Source organism: Dermacentor variabilis, chromosome 1 (assembly GCF_050947875.1).
Source record: "Dermacentor variabilis isolate Ectoservices chromosome 1, ASM5094787v1, whole genome shotgun sequence".
Lineage (NCBI taxonomy): Eukaryota > Metazoa > Arthropoda > Arachnida > Ixodida > Ixodidae > Dermacentor > Dermacentor variabilis.
In genome coordinates, this window is record NC_134568.1 from 249,508,050 (window position 1) to 249,531,752 (window position 23,703).

At 40.8% G+C, this 23,703-nt stretch overlaps 1 protein-coding gene across 1 annotated transcript; it reads left to right on the forward strand.

Annotated features, from left to right (window-relative positions):
• Positions 1 to 2,038: 2,038 nt before the first annotated feature.
• Positions 2,039 to 21,732, forward strand: EMC4 (ER membrane protein complex subunit 4). Its single transcript, XM_075672904.1, has 5 exons — positions 2,039 to 2,191; positions 2,906 to 3,014; positions 13,707 to 13,860; positions 16,349 to 16,506; positions 20,878 to 21,732. The coding sequence occupies exons 1-5, from the start codon at positions 2,124 to 2,126 to the stop codon at positions 20,914 to 20,916; spliced, it is 528 nt and encodes a 175-aa protein (XP_075529019.1). The 5' UTR covers positions 2,039 to 2,123; the 3' UTR covers positions 20,917 to 21,732.
• The last annotated feature ends 1,971 nt before the right edge of the window (positions 21,733 to 23,703 follow it).

Genomic DNA, 23,703 nt, shown 5'->3' on the forward strand with positions numbered 1-23,703 from the left:
AGACTGATCCAAAGACCAGGAAAGGGATTCGGTTCGAAGTCAGCTAGCTGGCCTGTATGCTCGTGGAACGAGTTGCGGCCGGAGAAAACGCCAGTTGCGTTTAACTTTTCCTTTTGCTTCATTATTTCCTCGAGTGACGGCTCGCCGCGACGCTGGCAGATCCTAGAAAATTTCATATACCCGCGACATGGGTTAGATAAGGTGGAAAATAAAGTAATGCGAAACAGCGTCCGTCATCAGACCCTGCAAATACCGTTAAACCCAGAAGCAATATGACTGTCAGCCGTTACCTCGTCTGGCTTTTTCCTAATTGTACAGCACTTTTCGTGCAATATTGGCAACTGGAAACAAGAGTCGCAAGGAGTTGAGAAATTAAGCGATCTACTAAGGGAAAGCGCCGAGGCAACAGCTAAACAGGAAGGAAAAGCGAAAATTAACAAATTGAACCATTGTTTGTGAAAATATTTATGGATCAAGATCTTTTTATTATAAAACGAAGTAGACAAAACGCGGCCGGAAGTGGAGAATAATTCCGTATGTTTGGAATGATGCTTCGACAGTTATCAGTCGAGCCGCCTGACGTAGCCACTCCTCTGCTGTGCTAACGTGGGTGGTTTTATAACCTTTCGCAGTGGGCGCAGTACGTCTAGAGTCGCAGCGTCCTGCGCTCTACGCGGGTGTAACGGGACTGGTGACTACGCATCGCTACGCAATTTCCCGAATAACAACAGGAGTCGGTTTTGGCATTTAAATTGGTAGAGCTGTAAACGAGGGATCCGAAAGAATATACATATATATATATATATATATATATGTATTAAACTTTCATTATGTATGTGCAACTAAATATGTGCGCATTCTTGGCCAATCCCCCACCCAGAATATGAATGTGCCACCCACTGTGAGACAAGAGGTATGAAACCTGAATATGTGTAGTACTTCTGTGTGCATACACCTCTCATCAACATCCTGCGCTCGACAAGCATCATAGATGGCCTTCCTCCTCAAAACGACAAGGCTGCGCGTGTGTCACCTACAAGCTACGCCATATCATAAGAAGCCAACAAACACTGACACCAAGGACAACATAGGGGAAATTACTTGTGGTTAATAAATGAAATGCGAAAGTTGTGGGTTCGGTTCTCACCTGCGGCAAGTTGTTTTTTCATCCACTTTAATTGCCATTAATTTATCCTTCCTTTATTTCATTTATTAACCACAAGTAATTTCCCCTATGTTGTCGTTGGTGTCAGTGTATGTAGGCTTCTTATTATATGACTAATAAATATCGGGCCCCTCGGTTAATCCCCTTTCTTCTCGTTTACTACAAGCTACGCGTCATTTATATCGTCGCACGGGCACTTTTTATCGCGATTTAGAATTTGTCTCTTTATTTATTTCCCTTTCTTCATTTAGAGTTTATTTCTCTTTGATCGGGGCGGCACGCCTTTGTGCCCGAATTAAAAAAAAAGAGAACGGAAAAAAAAATTATGAAATACGAGAAGGAAAAGGAAGCGGTTGTCATCAACACCGTCTCTTGGGGAACGTAACGCTTGGGGCGTCGGCACTTGGATACTACAATAGGGACGTATGTCAAGTGAAACAAAATGTCTGCTGTGTTAATTTTATCGTTTTACTTTCCTCAATAAGAACACAATAACATTAACTTTTTAAGTTTTAATATAATATAGCCTGAAAATTGATATTGACGATTAGTATGAATTTAATATCATTCTTTAATTACAAAATTCGATTTCAGTAGTCTTCCATTTTTACCTACTGTCACCCGATTCATGGCCGATCCCTCGTAGTGGGTTGAGCCAAATTGGTTGAGCCATAACCGTACGCACCAAACCAAACCAAACCATTACGTTTATTCGTTTTTTCTTTTTATCCCGAAAACATTTGGCGCTTTTTTTTTTTCAAAAACGAAACAGAAACATTTATTGTACTTAATGTAGCTGTACTATGGCCTAGGTATTTAATACCAAAATATTATGTGCAGTTTTTTCGTGGCTGTTAGCAAGTTGCAGGAGAAATTAATTGCATTCCAGAAATAAAATAGAAATTTCCTTTAGCGCAATAGGCGAATTGCTGGTTCACAACGTTGTGATCAGCATAAAATGGCTGCAAGTTTAGGTAGCAGAGCTCCGTCAAAGCGGCATAAATGGCACTTTGCTTCTTCTCAGAGGCAAGTACAAGCGTGTTACTGCTTACGATTACTTCTTGTGGCGCTAATTTAAACTAATGCTGAGCATATGTATTCCTACCTACTCTTGCCTTGTTGTTTCGCTTCTTTTTCTTCGCACAGGTGCAGCAGAGTTGTGCTCGTTGATGACGTTGCGAAATAGTTTCATGACCACATTTTTAAGCAAAAAACATGACCTCCTTAGAATTTTAAAGCTTAAAGGCTTGTCCTCCACGGGTGTCTGCCCCTGTTCCTCATTTTTTCTTAGTTCCTACATAAAACACGGCCGTGTGTTCTTGGGCGAAATGCAACCGCGGTTTCATTTCCATGAATCAACGCTTGCAAGCTTGGGGAATTGAACTGAGCTGTGACAATTTTTGTTCCTGCAGACGCTGTCAATAGTGCCTTAATATTGTTTCATGGAATGCACAAGCTGCGTACGTCTTGTTGGTGATCATCGTGGTATCGATTCTGTGTTGCAAATGATGCAGTGAGATCATGTGTGAAAGAATACTGTCGTAACTCTGTCATGAAAGTTGTATTGAACACGTAGATGTGGCTATGATAGCATGAATGGGTGCTGTGTGTCGCTTCTATACTTAGTTGCAGATAGGATCCGGTGATTAGTGCCTTTCTCTTGCACCTTTCACCAATTACTCTTTCTTGTTTAATAAACGAGACTTGACTGTAACGCCATGTTTCTGCTTTGACCTGTAGGCGAACTGATAGAGTGACGGAGCTGGCATCACCTCCTGGCTTTAGTTCATCCCTTGGACAAGGGCACAGTGAAGCTAGTCGTGAGACAGAAGCAAACCTTATTGTGAAGGTAAGATATCTTAAGTGCAGATATCTCGCAGTCGATGATATAGCGAACTGGCAAAAGACGCGAAGATAACATGAAAATGTCATATCTGCATAAACCATCCTCCATGAGCTATAATCTTTTCCCATATGTTGTTGCACTTTCTGATGGGGTTGCTTGCCCACTGATTCTCACCTACTCCTTCCTCATCTGCTTCATGCCGATATCTTCCACCTTAATAATTCGTTGAAATAATTTGTTGCCACTTATTGGGCCGATCTCGTGTCCATTTGCCACCAGTCAGTAGTCATTGATTTCTTGTAGACATGTCCCTTCTCATTTGGTCAAAAGCAGTCGGAATACTTGCAAAAGCTTCAGTTGCACTGTTTTAATGTCATGTTCACTGACTAAAAACATCATTTGCAGACTTACCCCCGTATTCAGAAATGCGACTTAAGTCGAAGCCCATGCTTGACCTGATTTAAATGACGCCTGGCATTAACGTGCCCAAAGATGCCCACTGCATTTCCTTCGGCGCATTCACAATAGGTGTCACTTAGATCAAGTCAAGCATGGGCTTCAACTTACGTCGCATTTCTGAAGTTGCTTTTCCTAGATGGATTTTTCCAAACTCTCTGCTGTGTAAAGCGACATATATAGCATTATAAGGCTTCTGGATAGCAAAATATCTTTGTGTATCTTTGCAGTTGGCTTCGCAAGGCAAAATAGACATAGGTTCTCTGTAACCAAGGCAGAAATTGTTTTGTTAAACTATGTACTTTTTATCACCATGCTTGGCAGCATGTGCATAATGATGAAATGCAACTTAGATAATGCATGGCAGCAACTACTGTGGTGCAGTGTGAATATATCGTTCTTTGAAGTGAGCGCAGTATGTGACCTCTTCTGTCAAATTTCACAGAACAAAAAAAAGAAGAAAGGTTGGAGTCTCTCTTGTTTTTCTTGCCGTGTGTTGTATCATTAGAATCTAATGATCATTGTGATAATTGATCTTTTCTGTATACATTGTTGTCTAAATTTCATATCTTACCAGTAATGCTCTGGAAATTATGCACTGATGATTGTGGGTGTATGAAGAGCATTCAATAATTTATCTACCTGAGTGTGAAGAGAACAAGCCCGCAATTTGAGACGAGTGTGGAGATGTTACGACAAGTCCCAAGGTAACCTATACAGAGTAGCTTCTCATGTCTGAAGAGACAAAGTACTGGGAGAACCCTGGTGGGCAGCAAGTATGTGTATGCTTGATCTGCTGCTTAGTGATTAAACTTTTTAATAAAGAAGGGAGAAGTCCAAAGGAAACCCACCGATACATGGCTGTAGTTTATGATCAGTCTACCCCATCCTCCTACAAAGTAAATTTTTGTAGTAAGCAATTCAGGTTGGGTAGGGACTCCATTGAAGACGATCCTCGCACAGGATTGCCTGTGCAAGCAACTTTCACAGAAATGAGCAGGAAAATCGTGGATTAAATTTTGCAAGACATATGGTTTAAGGTCTGCAGATTAAAGTCTTCAGAGTTGTTTTCTAGGGGGTTGCTGGGGGGGGGGGGGGGGGACCCAGCCAGCTTTTCCACCTCTCTCTCTCTCTCTCTCTCTCTCTCTCTCTCTCTCTCTCTCTCTCTCTCTCTATATATATATATATATATATATATATATATATATATATATATATATATATATATATATATAGAGCGTGTGTGTGTGTGTGTGTGTGTGTATATATACACACACACACACGAGGCTTATTGAAAAAGTAAGGTCGCTTGCTTATATTTAAATATTTACACGTCAGAATAAAGTTTTGTTTGTGCAGTACCATCAGTTAATTCTTTGCGAAGGTAATTAAGTTATTGTTTTGGCTAAATAGTTGTCTGCTTGTGGAGGAGTGCAGGTGACAATGTCCATGAAAATTGTTGCTCCTGCCTGTTGGGAAGTGTGAGCTGCAATTTGATTTTTGCATGCAGAAGGATCATCAGCTTCTCAAATTCATGGGGAGTTGTGCCTAGTTTATGGACCTACAGGGATGAGTGAAGGAAAGGTCAGAAAATCGGTGTCGAAACTTCAAAAATGGCCGCACAAATGTGCACGATAAAGAGTAGAGTGGCAGGCCAAGCATCCAGACCAATGAAACTGTTTAACAAGTGGACAGCTAGGGGTCTGGCTGATAAATTTCCTGTTGTTGGACGCATTACAATTTACACGATTGTAACTGAAAAGCTCAGATATCACAAAGTGTGTGCAAGGTGGATACCAAATATGCTTATCGACCAACTCGAACAGCAAAGAATGTCAAGTGGAGGAGGGTTTTTGGACCGCTACCAACAAGACATAGATGAGTTGATTTCGCACACTGTTACAGATGACGAGACTTGGGCATCCTACGCCACTGCAGAAACAAAACAGCACTCAGTGCAGTGCTGCCACTCCTCTTCACCAAAACTGAAAAAATTTGAGCAATCTCATTACTCGAGTTGGAAAATGATGGCTACCGTTTCCTGGAACAAAAAGGGCGTTCGTCTGGTTGATTTCGTAGAACGTGGGACCATGGTTACAGCTGATGTATTGACATGTGCACTTGTGTATCTTTTTCGGGTGACCGCTTTTCACCGTCATTACCACGTGACATCTGGTGGAGGCGTGGGGTATACATGATCTTGTTCAGTTGATGATAATTGACGCAGTAACGTAGGGTTCCGTACTTTTTCTTCACCAAGACTACAGGAGATGCCCTCAGGCTTTTCGACGGCTGGATGATGTCGTCGTGCAGCATTTCATTGACTTGTCACCTTATAGCTTCACATTCTCGCTTCAAAACTTGGGAAGGGCTCTGGCAAAGTGGTCGAGCGCACTCTTCTGTTATTATGCGATGCTTTGCAACAGGTATTTGTTGGATCCTTGATGATGTTGAAAAGCAGTCCGGTCGCTGTCAAAATCGGAAGGCAGTTATTCTATGACCGAAAAGGAATGCCTTGCCATCATTTCAGCTACAGCAAAATTTCGCCCTTACCTATATGGCAGGGTGTTCAAAGTCGACAGTGACCATCACACGTTGTGTTGGCTAGCGAACTTAAAGAACCCATCAGGATGCCTGGTGCACTAGAGCCTCCTTGCCGACCATTTCAGCAGATCGGGATGGATTTGTTGGGACCTTTTCCAACGTCAACATCCGGAAATAAGTGGATCATCGCGACGATGAACTACCTCACCCATTTCGCTGAAACGAAAGCTCTGCTGAAAGGACAGCCGAAGTGGCAAAATTCTTCGTTGAGAACATCCTGCTGTGACATGATGCGCCAGAAGTCCTCATCACCAACAGAGGAATGGCCTATACAGCAGAGCTCACCCAATCCATTCTACGATACAGCCAGACAAGCCACAGGAGGAGAACTGCCTACCACCCGCAGAGGAATGGTCTTACGGAGCACCTGAAGATCCTTGCCAACATACTAGCAATGTACGTCGATGTCGAACACAAGACGTGGGATGCAGCACTGCCATTCGTAACCTTCGCTTATAACACGGGAGTGCAAGGAACAACTCAAATGACTCTGTTCAATGAATTTTACAGAAAGAACCTGACGACGACTCTTGACACCATGCTGCTGCACGTCACCGACGAAGAGAATCTCAACGTCGCCGCCTATCTCCAGCAATCCGAAAAAGCAACGACAGCTTGCCCGCCTGCGGGCAAGCTGTCGTTGAATCAGCAGAGGACCGATAGCTGGCACTACAATCTTCGTGTTTGGGTTTGAACCCCAATATGCCGACGAGGACTTATTGAGAAGCTTTTACGCCACTATTTCGGACCCTACAAGATCATCCAATGCATTGGTGCACTTGACTGTGAGGTCATGCCAGACGGCATTTCGCTATCACAGCTGTGGCACTCACGACCTGTTGTGGCACTCAAACCATGTTGTGCGACTTAAGTCGTTCTGCCAGCACTTACGAACTTCGGGACTTTGCATAGCTGTACTTTGGACTTTCTTTTTTTGGACTGTTACTTTCGACTTTGTTTCTTTGTTGTTTTGTTACTTTTGTTTAATAAGAGTTCTTTGGTTTTTCGCTCTTCTGTTATGCTTGTAGCATGGGGACGATGCGTGTTGAGAGGGGAGCATTGACACATGTACTTGTGTATCTATTTCGGGTGACTGCTTTTCACCGTCACTACCACATGACAGTATACTGTGAAACGTTCACCAAACTGAGATGTGCAATCAAAAATTGACAGCGTGGGAAACTGTCCTCTGGAATTGTCCTCCTCCATGGCAACATGCATCCTCACACTGCTGCTCAAACCAACGAGAAGATTCAAGATTTTGGTTGGGAACTTCTTGATCAGGCACCCGACAATCCCGACCTTGCACCAAGTGACTATTTCCTCGTCTTACGCTTGAAACAGTGGCTCGGGGGACAACGCTTTGAAGACTCCGAAAAACTCAAGGCTGCCGTTGTCAACTGGTTCAATTCCCAGGCGGTGAACTTCAGTGCACAGGGACCAAAGAAACTGGTGCACCGGTACAAAAAGTGCTTAGAAGTTAACAGTGATTATGTGGAAAAATGAAGTAGGCTTGTACTAAACTAAACCCCTTTTAGGACCAAACAGCCCTTACCTTTTGAATAGCTGTCATGTGCGCGTGTGCATGCGTGTGTGTGTGTGTTTTTATTTTCTGACGTCACAATAAACATGTCTTTTGTGCATGTGTACGTCCTCTAATAAGTAACACTCTAGAAAAACATTCTGTGGATATACATAATACAAAATCAAGAAGGGGGCCACCCGCCATGGTGTCTTAGTGGCTATGGCTTTGCACTGCTAAGCACTGGATCAAATCCCGGTCACATTGGCAGCATTTCAGTGTAGGTGAAATGCAAAAACATCCATGTACCATGCATTTGGTGCATGTTAAAGAACCCCAGGTGGTCAAAATTAATATGGAGTCCCCCACTACAATGTGCCTCATAATCAGATCGTAGTTTTGACACGTAAAACCGCAGAATTTAATTTTAAGAATGGAGCTTACAGATGGAGTAGCACACTTGGCAGGTTAGTAGAGTGATGTCACATGCGGTCATTGTCGGTGTGGCTGTAAAGGTGGCCAGCCACCACCGGCAACGTTCGCACATGACATCACTCTACAAACCTGTTGAAACTAACCCGCTGAGGATGACAAGGCCGCCTTTGATGAAGGCCCTCTTATCGAAATGCTGGCCAGCCTTTCTGAGGCACTTTATCCCTGTTGACAATCTTTGTACCATGAATATATATGTATTTTTTTGTGTGAACCTTTCATTGATTGCATTATTGCGATTAATATTAATCGGCTTTGTCAATGTGTATGCAAAACATTCATGAAAAACTACATCTTAGACAGCATCATTGTTTGAAATAGGCTGTGGAATAATGTGCAGGCTGGTGTGGCATTGACAAAGGAACTAGCATTTTGCTTGGCGCTGCCAGAAATTTAGATATGTTGTAGCTGCACTAGTAGCTAATGCTTGTTGAGACTGTCTAAATATACACTTGCAATAAATGTGAAATAAAGCTTCAGTCCAATACGCCGCATATTTTCAAAGCGCATTTGTCAGGGCAAGGCACAAGAGTGCTAGCAAATCGCTATGATTTGCGTACTGGATAGCTTCAATTTTGCATTAAATTATGTTCCAAAATTGTTGTTGCACGCTTAATTAGTAAGATTTAGTTATTCACATGCTTGATCAGTGGAATTGTTCGCACATGTAATGTCCACTGCAGAGAGCATAAAATAAGCTGCATAACTCACATTATTCCTATGTACATAAGGGGCGATATTTTCATTACTGATAAATATTAGTAATAAAACAGTTACTTGTTGAAAGAGAAGGAATAATGCTTAGAAACATATAATTCACTTCTATTTCTCACGTCATTGAAAATGACCCCACCGTAGGAATTGCTAAGTCTGCAGGTTAATTTTTCGATGTGTAAAAAAAGGCAACAGACGTGTGTGACCTTGTAGAATCATGGTCCAGCTGTTTTGCTGTTTCTTTTGCTCAGTTGCATTGCAAATTTCAGTTGCTTATAAAGAACCACACGCTTAAGAATGGCGCCTGCATGTGACTCGTACATTGGCACTGTTCCTCGCAGACTCTTTCAATCACTCAACTGCTATGTGTTTCTTCATTTTGTGTTTGTCTTTAATGCTCTTTCATTGTGTTACCGGAAAAACTTGCCCAGCTGTTACTTTTGTTTAAGGAATTTTCAGCCAAGGCTGTACTTCCACCACATGCTCTTTAACTCCAGATGCATATTGGCCATAATGTTCCGCCATCCACCAAATTTGATATTGGTGGCTTATAGTTCTGCCAGGATGGCAGGCTAGATTCCACACTGTAATTGGACGACACCCTCCGAACGTTGCCTACATATCACCAGAACCTTCCCCCTATATCCATGGTATATATACAAGATGACTCACTTATTCATTGAGGACACCCAGGTGTCATAAATAACATATGAAAATAGGGAGCAAACGACGGTTTAGTTATGATTTGCAGAGATCCTTGTTAATTTAGAAACATTAATGTTTCGCCACACATTGCACATAACGCGCCCCAGTTTTCACCAAATTGAAACCTGTGATGTGGAGTCCTTTCGGGACATCGGGAGACACAGGGGATAACAGCTGTATAACACATTCAAGCACTTGATGATGGAAAGAAGTGTTCGGAATGCAGAATCTTGCCGATGCACTTGCCGTGTTGTCAACTTTGTACTTCGCCCACACATTACTATAACATTTTCCCTATTTTCACGGAGTATGAACAAAGTAGCTCAATTAATTCATCAAACACATCGGGGAAACTGACTATGAACGTCGTATAATGCATTCAAATAAAGAAAAAAAAGTGTTAAGTATTTATTTGCAAAACTCATACTCAAGCCAGAAATGTCAATGTTTCGGCACGCGTTACACTTAATACCGGCCTCTGTTTTCAGCTAATGTAAACTCGATGTGAAGTATAATTATCTCGCGACACTGGGAAACATAGCTGATAGTGGCATATGACGCTTTCGAGCACTTGCTTAAGAAATTTTTCACAAATGAAGTAATTACGTGATGCTCTTTGAAAATTTTGCCTCTGCATCACACATAATATGCCCCTTATTCTCTCAGAATGTCAACTTTGTGGCACGTTGAGTTCTTTCAGGACATTGTGCAAACTTCCTCTAGCGTACGTAAAATACACATGTAAAGCTTTCGGTACACATCACCCATAACATAGTACCCATTCTGTGCAAATACAGAATTAATACCACCTTTGCTTCTTTCAGGGCAGTGAAGAAAGATTGGGAGCGTTTTAATAATACTTATACACAGCCAAAAGACGAAGGTTTAGTAATTGTCATTTAGTCATTAATTAAGCAACAGATTTGAAAATTTTTCTGCCTATTGCCGCCAGCATTCCGTCTAATAATAGCTTAGTTATATAGGCAACGCACTTGAAATAGCATGCACACTAAGAAATTAAGTGCTTCTTGGGAGTCCTCATTTATTGTGTACATGTTTTCTCAAGTGCGCTCATATAACAATGTCATGAATTACCAAGTAGCTTATCAGGATGCCTTAAGCTCTGAATAGAAAACTCTGTGAATTATCTAGTTCTCCCAGGATGCTATTAAAAGAACCATGTAACGTTTTCAAGTGCTTCTAGTTGTACTAGTTCCTTTGCTATAAAAATTTGCAGAGCAATGTTGGAAGCAGTGTGAACATTTAGCAACATATTTATTCTCTAAATAGATGCTGCCCATATAACATTAGAAATGAAGATTAGTTTGCTAAATTCCTTTTTAATGACCTGTTCTTTCAAATATCAGCATTCACAGAAGTGAAAATATTTGTTAAAAAGCGGAGGTACACCCACATGAATAGTAATATAACAAGGGAAAAGTTAGGAACAACTTAAAAGAAACCTCACATGTTGGTGACAGAGGCCTGGCAATGATAAATTAGGCTGCAGGAAAGAAGAGGGGCTCTGTACCTTTTCCCCCTTTGAGACTTCGGAGGGGGCTCAAGCCCCTCCTGTTTACCAAAGGTATTTTACCGAAGGTATTTTTGTCCCTACTGAAGTTGATAAATTATTGAAGAACCCTCATTACCTAATACTGCATGTAATGCCGTATAAAATGAAACTCTGCAAAACCATGGTGAAGATGCTACCAACAAGATCAACTTAGTTTCAACACAATGGAAAATATTTCTAGCGTGCCTACATACAGACCATTAAACTGCAGCATGCTGTACTGACAAAACATTTGTGAATAATTTTTTTATGCTTGATTCATGGTGTTTAATGTCGTAATACGCACTCAAAATAATCAAGAGCCCTCCACTCGCCCTGTTGTGCCTTTTGTGGGGGACCATTGTGGAGGGCTCTTGATTAATATTCATTGCATATGGGTCCTTTAACGGGCACCTAAATCCAAGTAAATCAGTGTTTTTGATTTCTATGTACCAACATCAGAATGCTGTCTTCATGGCCAGGAACTTATCTTGAGTTTCATCATGTTGCTAGCTGAGTGATTCTCAATGGACACTGAATGGTGACTGTAATTGAAGCTTCTTGATTTGCCAAGTAATATAAGCACCAGAAAAATAACAAAACAAACTATATTCCCTTAGAGGGTTGCTGAACCGCTTGTCGGGCTTGGTGAAATAACATAGTCTGCAGGGAGCATATGCTGCTGTGAAGATCTCTGCCAAGTTTTGCTGTCGTACGCCATGCATGGAGCTCGTAAGCGGATCACAAAGCCACCTTTCTCTTAAACACTCTCTTTTCAACAGAAGGTCCTCTCTTAACTCTTTTCTGGACACTTTATTTTATCATCAGACGCTTTATTTTGTCTTTCCCTTAGACGACTGCTATTGGCTGAAAGCTGACATAAAGCTGCGGTCAGCTACATGGTGTAGATACCGCAGCCACCGCAGTTTACTGCCATGAGTCCATTGGCTAAGTGCACTGCGGCTCGCAGAGGCCAACCATGTTTGGCTTATGTTTAGCATGTCATAGACACCAAAGGTGGAAGTCAAGCGTCTACGTTAACATACAAAATGCAATTTGAACTGCGCGCCATGGTGACATTTAGAAGGCGGAGTATTGTGGGCACGTCTCACTGCGCCATAGCTTTCACAGTGCAAGGCATTGAAGAATGAATGGGAGCACAGCGGAGGCCGTGTTCGATTGCCAATAACTCCATCTCTGCTGAACGCATTGAAGTACTTTTTGCGACAAAATATCTCTGAAGAAACAGCCCATTTTCATTTCAGGACCCTTTAAAATTGCTGAAGCATGGGTGCCTAAATTGGTACAAAAAAGTGCAGATTCCACAGTGAAGCGAGCAATAAAACTCAAGATATTCATGCAGTTAGCAACAGTGGTAAGGGAATGGAACTGCTGGCATTAAAGAGACACCAGTTTGGACATATTCTTTCAAAACTATTTTTCTTTCATTTCACTGTAAGAGTGAAATCCTTTTTGGTACAACTCACATGGGTCAGTGGGTATGTGCCACTTTTCAGTAACAAAGAAAATTAATTTAAGAAATTGTTTTTGTTTGTTTTATGCCTTATCAAGCCTCCTCCTTGATAAGAGTAATATTTAATGTGATTAGCATTCTTTGGGAACTTCACACACTTTCAGGGGACTATCTCCCTTTCTATCAAACCGTTTTCCCACCAAATTCGGTGACTGGATATTCCATGGTCTAATGGGTACAGTATCGGGCTTCTGTGCCGAGGGAACATGGTTCAAAACCAACCTTCGAATGAACTTGAGTGACTGGGTATGTACCGCCCTTCAATGAACCTCTTTGATGCCAACTTGAGTCACTGGGTATGTGCCACTCTTGAATGCCCAAAAAAAAATTGTAAGACCTTTCTTCGGTGTTTGGGTAAAATCAAACTTATATCATATATTCTCAGATAATCTTGTCTGAATATATATTAGCATATGTGCCACATGTGGACTTCACGGCAACAGCGCTAGATGGTGCAGCGTATTCAGTGGGAAGCGCGAGAGAGGAACCCGGCTGCATACAAGCTTCATACATAACACATCTATGCTGTGCCAACATGGTGTGTCACTACGTTGCTTCACCGCTAACCGCGTTAACGTTGTTCTGCCATAATTTTTTGGTATCGTGCAAGCATAATGTACTAATACAGCTCAGCATAATTTTCTAGTTGGTATCACTTGTAGAGCGTAAGTGCAAGGACATGTAATTTGCACAAGTGCCAGTGGTGTCAAGTGCCTATAAGCACTGCTGCCACATTTTATATCATTTAATGTTGTCCATTTAGAGAATTTTCTTCCATGTTTATAATCACTAAAAAGACATTCAAATACATGGTGTATGCTACAACAAGCACTCATTCATCTTTTATCCTTGTTTCTGGTCTTGTTATACCGTAAGTTACAGAATACCAGCTTACTCCTTTTTTTAATGTGCATTAATCAAATGATGAGGTAAGTGATTTTATCATTGCAGAGACATTTGCTTGTTGTGGCAGTGTATATTTCTTAATACAGCTTTAGTTTTCTTCATGCATCTAGGGTATTTTGCACACTTGGTGGCTCATATTTTGTGTGCTATATGCTTGCATTTTCTGTAAAGTTTACATTTATGTGATTGAATTTTCTTTGTGTTATACAGAAATCCTGGGATGTAGCTTTGGCTCCATGGAAGCAGGTGCCTATGAACCTTTTCATTATGTACATGGCCGGAAATTCTATCTCAATCTTCCCTATCATGATGGTAGGAATGTTGTTCTTGAGACCTGTCAAAGCGCTCTTAACAATTCAGTCAAGTAAGTTATTCACACTAGTTTTTCTCATGTTGCTGCTTGTTGATAGTGTTTTTGTTTTCTGATAGCCTACAAATATAATTTTCACATGTGCTCTTTTCATGAACCAAAGATATAAGGTGTTGCAAACACAATGTTTCACGTACACTATACTGTTGCCATAGCTATAGCTCTTAGCCATGCTAGCTGTAGAGCACTATTGCAACCATGCTGTTGTCAGTGCATACCCCCTTAGCAACAACTGATGTTCTGAATGAAGCTGAAAGGTTCAATAATTGAAAATGTCAAATCATGTTCCCCTCTTTAGCTAGTATTATTACATGTTTTGCCACTGTATTGGCCGACTGTTCTCCTTAAGAATGCCGAAGCGTGTGTGCCAAAGATTGGTAGAAAAGAATGCAAAATCCACAGTGTGGCCAGTCATTTTTGTCAAACTTGTAGTGAGTACTGAATTGCATTGCTACTGCAAGCTATTCAACTCCTTGAAAGAGCTAAGCGCGAGGAACATTTCTGGTTCAGCAACTGCCATAAATGCTTAATTGCTATAGTGGAGGTCTCATATTAGTCATATGTATCCCCTTCAGGCGCCGTGTGCATGGTTGGGCTTGCCAAGATAATACATCAAATGCTGCATTGATGTAAATAGGGATGTTTAAAATATGTCGCAAACATCTTGAAACACTTGTGAATAAACCTGTACTCAAAGTGTGGATAATATGCATAAGGTGTTTTAGTAAAACAACTTGCAAGGTAGACATGTAGTGGTTTGCTCTCAGTAACACTATGTTATCATGCAACAGGTTCACATCTTGCATTGTTCTTCACAATATTTTACACCCAGCTTATATTTCAAATTGCTGGTTGGATGCTTTTTAATTATAATAGTCATGAAACAGTTGATGTTCTCATATCCGACGTTTCTATAGAGAGTTCTCGCGTGGAGTCCGCATTCTGTAAATGTCTCAAAACTCACTGAGGCATTGAAAATTCTTGATCTCTTCTGCAGCAGTGCCTTTTCATGATTCTGAAGATGCAAAAATTTGGTGAACTAAATTTTTAATTGAAAAAATTAATTGGTGCTTGAATGGGATATGCATTAACACTGAATTGGAACAATCATGAACTTGTCCAGGCATCCTTTTTTTCTCATGAACTTCTAGGGGCAAATATTGTGCCCTACTGTCAATAATGAAATTAAAGATAAAGATTCCAAAGTGCTTGTGTATGCTTGTTTTAGAACCTTTTTTCTTGCAAACATTTTCAAGGAGGTGTCTTCGTGTGTAGGAGTTATTTCAAATTCTTAAATACTTCTGAACTGCAGTACACAGAGCTGTATTTAATAGTTGTGAGGTCATCAAAAAGGCAGTGAGCATATTCTACAATCAAGGAGGCAGATTAGCAAATAGCTTGCAATGTGGTAACTTGGAAAACTTATTTTTCAAGTTGAGAGTTTCTTGACTTGTTGTTTGTTCACAATCTAGTGATTACCATAGTTAGCAAACTTGCCATTTTAGGCTAATTTATTTGCAAATTATGTTACATTTTATTTAGATTTCAGCAGTCTGACAGCTTTCATAGAGAAATGAATAGAGTGATAGCAGTGCCTCCTACTGCTTTAAGTCTTTTTTGTTTATGAGGATTGCTGTAGAGATTGATTGATTGATTGATTGATTGATTGGATTTAACACCCCAAAACACTAGGGCCATGAGAGATGCTGTAGTGGAATGAGGGCTCTATAAATTTTGAGCACATGGGGTTCTTTAATGTGCACCCAAAGCACTGTGCGTGAACATTTTTGCATTCCAACCCCTATCACAGTGTGGCCGCTATGATTAGGTAGTGAACGCACGAAATGCCACAGCTATTAATGCCCATTGTGGCATTGCTGGAATGAAATTATTGGCTGTTACAAGCAAGGATTTATGTACAAGAAAAGGCAGATGTGAAACTGCTTGTGGACAAGTTGATAATCCATCTTCTATGTTCAAAGGATTAGGGGCCTAGGTTTGATGATACGGTGCAACGAAAATTTTATGCAGCAGGGTATTTTTTTTGCAAATGGAATGTTTCTGACTGTATTACATCAGAAGATTACCTTTTCTTCCTTTAACCCGCCGTGGTTGCTCAGTGGCTATGGTGTTGGGCTGCTGAGCACGAGGTCGCGGGATCGAATCCCGGCCACGGCGGCCGCATTTCGATGGGGGCGAAATGCGAAAACACCCGTGTGCTTAGATTTAGGTGCACGTTAAAGAACCCCAGGTGGTCAAAATTTCCGGAGTCCTCCACTACGGCGTGCCTCATAATCAGAAAGTGGTTTTGGCACGTAAAACCCCAAATATTATTATTATTATTTTCTTCCTTTATTTTTTTTTGTGTGGAGGTAGGAGAGGGGGGGCATGCGTGCATATGCACACCTGAAACTGTTAGGAGTAGCATACTTTTTGGTGGAGCCCTGTGTTTACGCATTGTGTTTTCTGTTTCTCTCTGCAGCATTCAAGATGATTGAAGGAGGCCAAGCTATTCTTCAGAAAATAGTTTATCTTTTTGGCAACCTGGCATGTTTGGCCTTAGCTCTTTATAAATGTTCATCAATGGGCCTACTGCCAACACACGCATCTGATTGGTTGGATTTTGTAGAGCCTCTCCAAGTGAGCTTTCTTGCCTATCTTTGTTTTGGTTATTACCTGGCATTGCTTTATAATGGTTTTAGTAGAAATTTTCCTGAATACTGATGCACCTCTTTGTTTGGAATAGTAGAAATTTGTTGGAATAGTAGATGAAATCAGTGAAAATGTAGTTAACTTGGATAAGATAAGATTAATAAGATTAGATAGTTCAGTTCAGTTGTAAGTATGCTTGCTCGATTTTGTTTATATGATGATGTGCTGGAGCACATAAGCGCAGACAGAGAAGCCTTTAAGTGTTCTCTGCTTTGGCATCATCATAACAGTTAAAGCTGTTGCTGTATTCTTGAATTTGTGCCCCTCCTGATTGGGCCTTGTGGCCTACAGTATTCATTTAATAAATAATAATAGAAGGCATCTTGAAAAGCTCATTTGCATCCTTCTACTTTTTAATACTTTGGCTGTGAAAAAGAACTTCAGCCATTTCTTTACTGAAATGGCAGCACCTAATGTTTTGAACTCCTGCCAGTATTCACATTGAGTTGAGGGCAAACACATGTAGAAAGACTTTCTTAACTAGTGTGCACCAGCTGTTAATGGAAAGAAGGCGGTCGTGTGGGTAGATGAAGCTGCCAACTGCATCTTGTCAGCAATCACATGGCGGTTCCGTTATTTACTGTGTCCACCTACGATATGTAGTTTTTGCTGACTGTTTGAATATTGATCGTATTGTCTATGCTTAGAATTGTTTGCATCACGTTCGAAAGTATAAAGTTGAACTATTTACAGCACAGTATCTTGTGTATATGGTTTTCATGTTGTTTATAATACGCTAATTTGCTGACTATTGATATCACCATCAATGTTGTTATTATTAACCGAGGGTCCCACTACAGTTCTTTCACTTTGGGACCCTCGTCCGTATATTTCTCATGTAATTACTTCTTTTTTTTGGAACGAATAAATCTGAATCTGAATCTGAAAAAAGGGCCCACAAAATTAAGAATGCCTAGCAAGCACCTACTAATTTGCCTGAGCATCGCAGTTGTGTCCAACATGCCATGACTAAACCGAATGTGCTTCATATTTGTGATCGCACATATGTGGTAGCATGCATGCCATTGTGTATATACTAACTTGTGCAAGCAACCGATTACCAATTTCATGTAGCACGATTTTGCAACGGTTGCACAAGTGAGTTTGTGACTGATAAAATGTTAAAAACCCATGGCTTGCAAATTCAGTTTGTCATGCCAAGTAGAATGGATTGCCGATAAAATTGTAGCAGGCATTTCCAAGGCTGTGGCATTGCAGGGCCACTGCACCATCTCAATGGTAGGCGGAATTCCTTTGTGGAGTGCTTGAAAACGATTTTGCTGAGACATTCAAGCAGACTCTTCCATTGGCATCTTTCTTTTTATATATTACAGGCTTTCTTTCAAATCTGGCGAAAGAACTACATAAAAAAATTAGTATGCTTACAAAAAGCTAGTTTTCAAGGGCGACCATTTGAATTGAAACATGAAAGACATCTACTTAATGTTACTAATTGACAAAATTTCTACTGTGTTAAGGCACGATGCTTCTAATTTAATGGGCCAGCTTGCAAAGGCTGCTACATACTGAAACTTACCCGCCGCGGTTGCTCAGTGGCTATGGTGTTAGGCTGCTGAGCACGAGGTCGCGGGATCGAATCCCGGCCACGGCGGCCGCATTTCGATGGGGGCGAAATGCGAAATCACCCGTGTACTTAGATTTAGGTGCACGTTAAAGAACCCCAGGTGGTCTAAATTTCCGGAGTCCTCCACTACGGCGTGCCTCATAATCAGAAAGTGGTTTTGGCACGTAAAACACCATAATTTGATTTTTGATACTGAAACTTTCAATTTCAGGGTATGTGCCATGCCCAGGTTTCACACGAATTCAGCTTATTTGCAAATCTCGTTTCCCGTAAACTTCTGTGGCTGTTTATACATGTAGCACGACAAACATTAAGGGTTATTGCCTTTCCCGTATAGGATGTGGTAGACACAAGAATGCATTACCTGCGTGGGCACATATGCTATGGCATTCCATCGCCTAGAAGATACACCACGAAAAGTTATATGGGCCCAGTTGATTCTTTCACAGGCACGGGTACCAGTTGTGCCTGATAAAGAAAAAGCTCCCTCGGCAAGATGCGTGTGGAATTATGTGAAAAAAGAAAATAATAATAATAATAAAGAAAAAGAACCTGAGCCAAGCAATACAAGTGACGTGAGTGCAAAGGACTAAGAAGGAGACTGGGAAATTAACTGGCACATGTATATGTGTAACCTTTGAGGCACTTTCCACTGCGTTCTTGATGTGGCATTGACTATAAGAGGTGTCAACAACACAAAAGTGTTGTAGGTTTGCATAAAAAAATTCTTCTATATGATGCCAGTATGAGTGATACATATTCAGAAACAAGTCACACTTGCATGTGGCTTTTCTAAGTGAAGAGAATGGATTTCTGCATGTAGGTCAAAGTGTGTCTGTTAAAAATCATAGCCATTACATTTTTTTTCTTGCCAAAAATCAAGTGCACAAGATTCGAGGGTGCTTTAAATACGGCTACGATTGGGGCTAGTTGGTACAGTATCGTTTTGTTTTAACTGCACTATAATTTTCACACAAGGGAGAAAAAAAAATTGACTTGCCATCTTGGCCCTATGAAAATGGATGTTCGGAAAAGTTGTTGAAAACCACCGCTACAACTGATGAGGGGGTACGCAATGCGTCATTGATCAGTTCTTCCTCCAGCGCATTATTCAACCACAGGAGAATGTGGACGGGTAGACTTCCCCTGTGCTGGAATTCCATGGCAATACGACCAACAGTGGCAGCACACCGCCACTGGTTGTATTGCCGTTTTATTTTACTTTTACCGCTCTTCGTATTCACACGGCTCCTTGGGAGTCCTAACTATGTGTTGCCTACCCAGAGCGGTGATGCAGCAACAATGAATTTAGTTGCTAGGCTGGTTCTTGTATATATGAAAGGCTAGAGATGTCGCTCACAATGTCGCTAGCGGCCATCACTGCAGCAGCTTGCACAACAGTAATCTTTACCGGGAAATGTATGTGGGGAGGGCTCCGTGCTTCGCTTTCTTATCGTGTGCGCCTTATCATCAATTATATAGTTCGGATGCTCATTCTTTATTGAATTGAATGCTGTTCTGTATGTTGTATGCGCGATCCGAAAGACCTTTGCACTTTTCGCTTCAATTGCTAAAGGTGTTATTTTTTCCATGAGGGCAATGTCGCGAGAAATCCCGGCCTACTAGAGGCTAACAGCTTTGCTGTAACAAAAAAAGGAGACATGGATAACATGTGCACACATGCTGCCTATGTCTCTTTTTTTTTTATTCTCCCTTGAATAAATATTCTGGCACAGTTAACCTACAGTTGCTTTAAAATGAAATTAGGTACCTGACATTCATTGAAAATGTTTCTTATGAATAGTTGGTAGGAGGGGTGTGCGAATATTAAAATTTTCGAATACTAATCAGATGCAAATACTTAGCTTCGAATATCGAATTGAATATCGAATAATGATATGCACATGCATTCATTAGCAAGTTATTTTGGAACATCGCAATTGCATTGTCAATGTTAAAAAACTAGGCTAGTAAATTGTTATACTAAACATTGTGTATTTGGCTCATCTCAACTTCGAAAATTTAGTCATTCCTGCTAGCTGTCCTCTCCAGCCTGTGCCTTATTATACCGCATAAAATGCCCGTAAAATCGGAGGCATTTGACCCTGTGCCAGTTGTCACTCTACGCACTTGCTGTGAAGCAATAAGCTCAGAATTCCGGATGGTGCTGCAAAAAAGAAAGAAGGAACGGTGCACCCTCACTGTCCGCAAACACGTGCCGCTTGCCACTGAGAGGCTGGCTTGCCTGCAATGTTTTGGAGTTTAGTGGCTAAGTGTGCTTTACAGGTAAAATTTCGCTAACAGCACGAAATCATCGCAAACTTCAGCACGAAATTGCCCCAATGTTCTTAGAATAGATAGAAACATATGCTAAGAACCGTGTTTGCTTTCGCACAGCCAGCAGTATATTTGATTTGATTCGAATATTCGTATCCAGCCGAATAATCGAATATTTTCGAGTATCTATTTTTAGTATGGAATAAGAATAACAAAATTTATTTTTGGTATTCGTATTCGTATGTTGTTCGAACTTTTCCAATATTCGCACACCCCTAGTTGGTAGCACTAGTATAAAGAAATGGGGCGTGGGATCTTCGTTCATTCTTGCTCTAGAGCAATTAGCCTGATTTTATTGTGTGTGTGTTTTGCAAAGAAAACATAAATTTGTGTGATAATAAAGCATTGTGTGATGGTCTTTGTATTTTCTCTTTCAGAGGATTGAACATTCAGGAGGGGGTATCATATTGTCATGAACCAACGAACTTGGCCATGAAGCTGATCGAAGTTCTAAACAAAGTGCACATGCCGGGACTGAATGTCTGTTTTGTACTGTTCACTTTTCCTGTGTGCATGTGCTTCGACAGTATGCATCCCACATCTTATGCACATTAATCAGCACTTTTGCAGCACTTTTTGCAGCTTATGTAAAGCTTGACATACACACAAGTGGACCTTTCACTATTAGAATGCTGCATGGGTCTGGCCTTTTAAAGCCTAAGGGATAGCAAGTTTTCTGTATTAATGATGGTGTGCTTGTTTTTTTCCATGCACATTGTATCAGTGCAGATGCAGCGGAAATAGCTCTGCACAGCTTTTTGCTGTTGTAATTTTAGCTGAAACTATAGTATATGGAGCTTTCACTTCTGATTTATAGACCTGAGGCTTTGTACAGACAGAGCACTTCTAGTAATGGCATCATAATAATGAGCTTGCCATGTAATGTGTAGCTCTGTTTTAGTGCAATTTGCTTAACATTGAATTTATTGTGCAAACATCGAGTGAAAACTATTGATACATGTTATTATTGACTTGATTTACTTTTTTGCTTTGTATTGCCAATTATGCTGAGCATGTGGTTTTTTTTTAGCAAGACGCTTGTTGTTGAAATGAAAAGACAGTAGGACACTAGCAATGTGCGTATCTATGTTGATTAAGATGTACAAATTGATGTGCCAGTTTTCCAAGGACTTGAAAGAACTTGTACACAGTTAGTCATGCAGGTGCAAAAGGCTTGACACTCGCACACCTGCAGCTTGTGAAGTAAATAAATGAGAACGTTTGAAATGGTTTGTCGTTTTCATATTCTTCTTTATTTATTTCCCCCTTGCTGAAATTATGCTTCAATTGGGCAGCTCAGACTTGCTTGTATATATACTGTGAGATAATGTTTGCAACTTTGAAAGCCCTGGTGACCAGTCGGGCATCTGTAGTGTCAGTTTCTTTGCATCCACATGCAAGAGTAGCTGCATTATAGTATGTGCATAACATGCTGTCCATACAATTGTTATCTATGCAAATCATGCAATGCTGTTTGAAGGCCTGTGAAGGCCATAATTTTCAGCAACAATAATTGCATGTAGTGGCATTCAGAAAATGTTTATGTGAGACACTAGTGTAAACAACTTCTTCTGGTGGATCTTTTTTTGCCTGGAGTAAATGTTTTCACGATACATAACTCTTGCTTGCAAATCACAATGAAATATGTTTGCAAGTGGCTTCCTGGCTCACGTTAGGAACATTTAATTATATTAGTACCCTGGTTGTGAAATCCACCTCCAGTGTATGCTGGCAGTGTGCATACTTTAAGGGAAAGTCGTAGAAAGTTTTGCTAGATTGCTAAATCTGGATTAGAAAGTAGGTGGCTCCTGCCAATTTTGAAGGCTTATCCCAAAAACGATACAAGAATTCACCTGCACAGCTGCTGTAACAATGGGGACTGCAACAAGGACCGGTTGTGGCTAGTTTCTGGTTAGTGTTTAAAAAAGAATTCACAGTAAAAAAACTTGGCAACTTCTGTAGAAATGTCTGCACTGGAAGGACAAATAACCAAAATCCTCAACGTTGCACTTCGATCAGTGGTGCAGTTATTCAATATTCAAAAAAAGGAAATATCTCTGCTATAAGTCATTTTCCAGTGAAGATATAGAGTCTTAAAAGGTAAGCAACAAGTTAGCCTAATTTAGTGCTTGCATATAGCAGCCCTTTACGCATAATAGATAAATGGGGAATTGGTGTGGCCTTCATGTTAACAGAACAGCACAAGGAAGAAAATCAACTGTACTAACCAACAAATGAGGGTCATTCATGAATTGACAGATGTTTATTCTGCTGGTGTTAGCCAGCAAGGGCTGCTTCATAGGTGAATTGTGACTGTCTTGATGCTAGTTGCTTTTAGTACAATGGGGGAGAGAACTGCAGCTCCTCGCCTAGATGGTACCTTGAATGGGTGTGATCGCTCGTCAAATGAGGGGGGGAGGAGGTGACTGGTGTCAAGTGTAAGGTTGGGGAGAGGCACAACTGTGCTTCATCTGTCTAGTGAGGCCCTGAACACAATGAAGAAAACCATCTAATCTTGTCGAGCTTGAGACATCTCTATGATGTGCTTAGGTATTTTGCATATCGCAGAGATCTCCCCCATATGCATGTTGCATATCATGCGTGCATGATGGAAATGCACTTGTAAAATGTGATAACAGTGAAAATGCTGTAACAATGTGAAAGTGGTTGAAATTGGTCTAAACCGATGTCAAGTGGTATCAACAGGTGTAAGTTATGTGACAGAACATGCCACTGTCAGTGCACACTGTCTTGTTTTTCTGTGCATCTTGCTTTAGCCCTGTTCCATTAATATCATTGTTTTCAAAATAACTACAATGGTAGCTGTTGTGCAGTTGGCAAGATATGGGACCGTTAAGTGTTACGGATGATGAGCTACAATATGCTTTCAAGCAGTTTATTAGGAACTGCTCATGTGGAAGCAGATTGTGCCTGTTAGCATATGCTTCATTCTAAAAGTAGAAAGTCACATAAGTGTGCTTACATTATTTGAATGCGAAAGCATAATGACTTCTCCAAGTTAACATTTTACATTAAAGCTCTACCTTAATCCACCTTGTTCTAATTTGTACTAACCTTAATTCAATTTTGGCAGTGGGCCAGTCCGACGCCATGGCTGTTCACTGTAGGATTTTGCAGTGCGAGCCACAGCAGGTCTAGCACCGGGAATGTGACATCGTCACTTGGTCACGTGGGTTTTGATA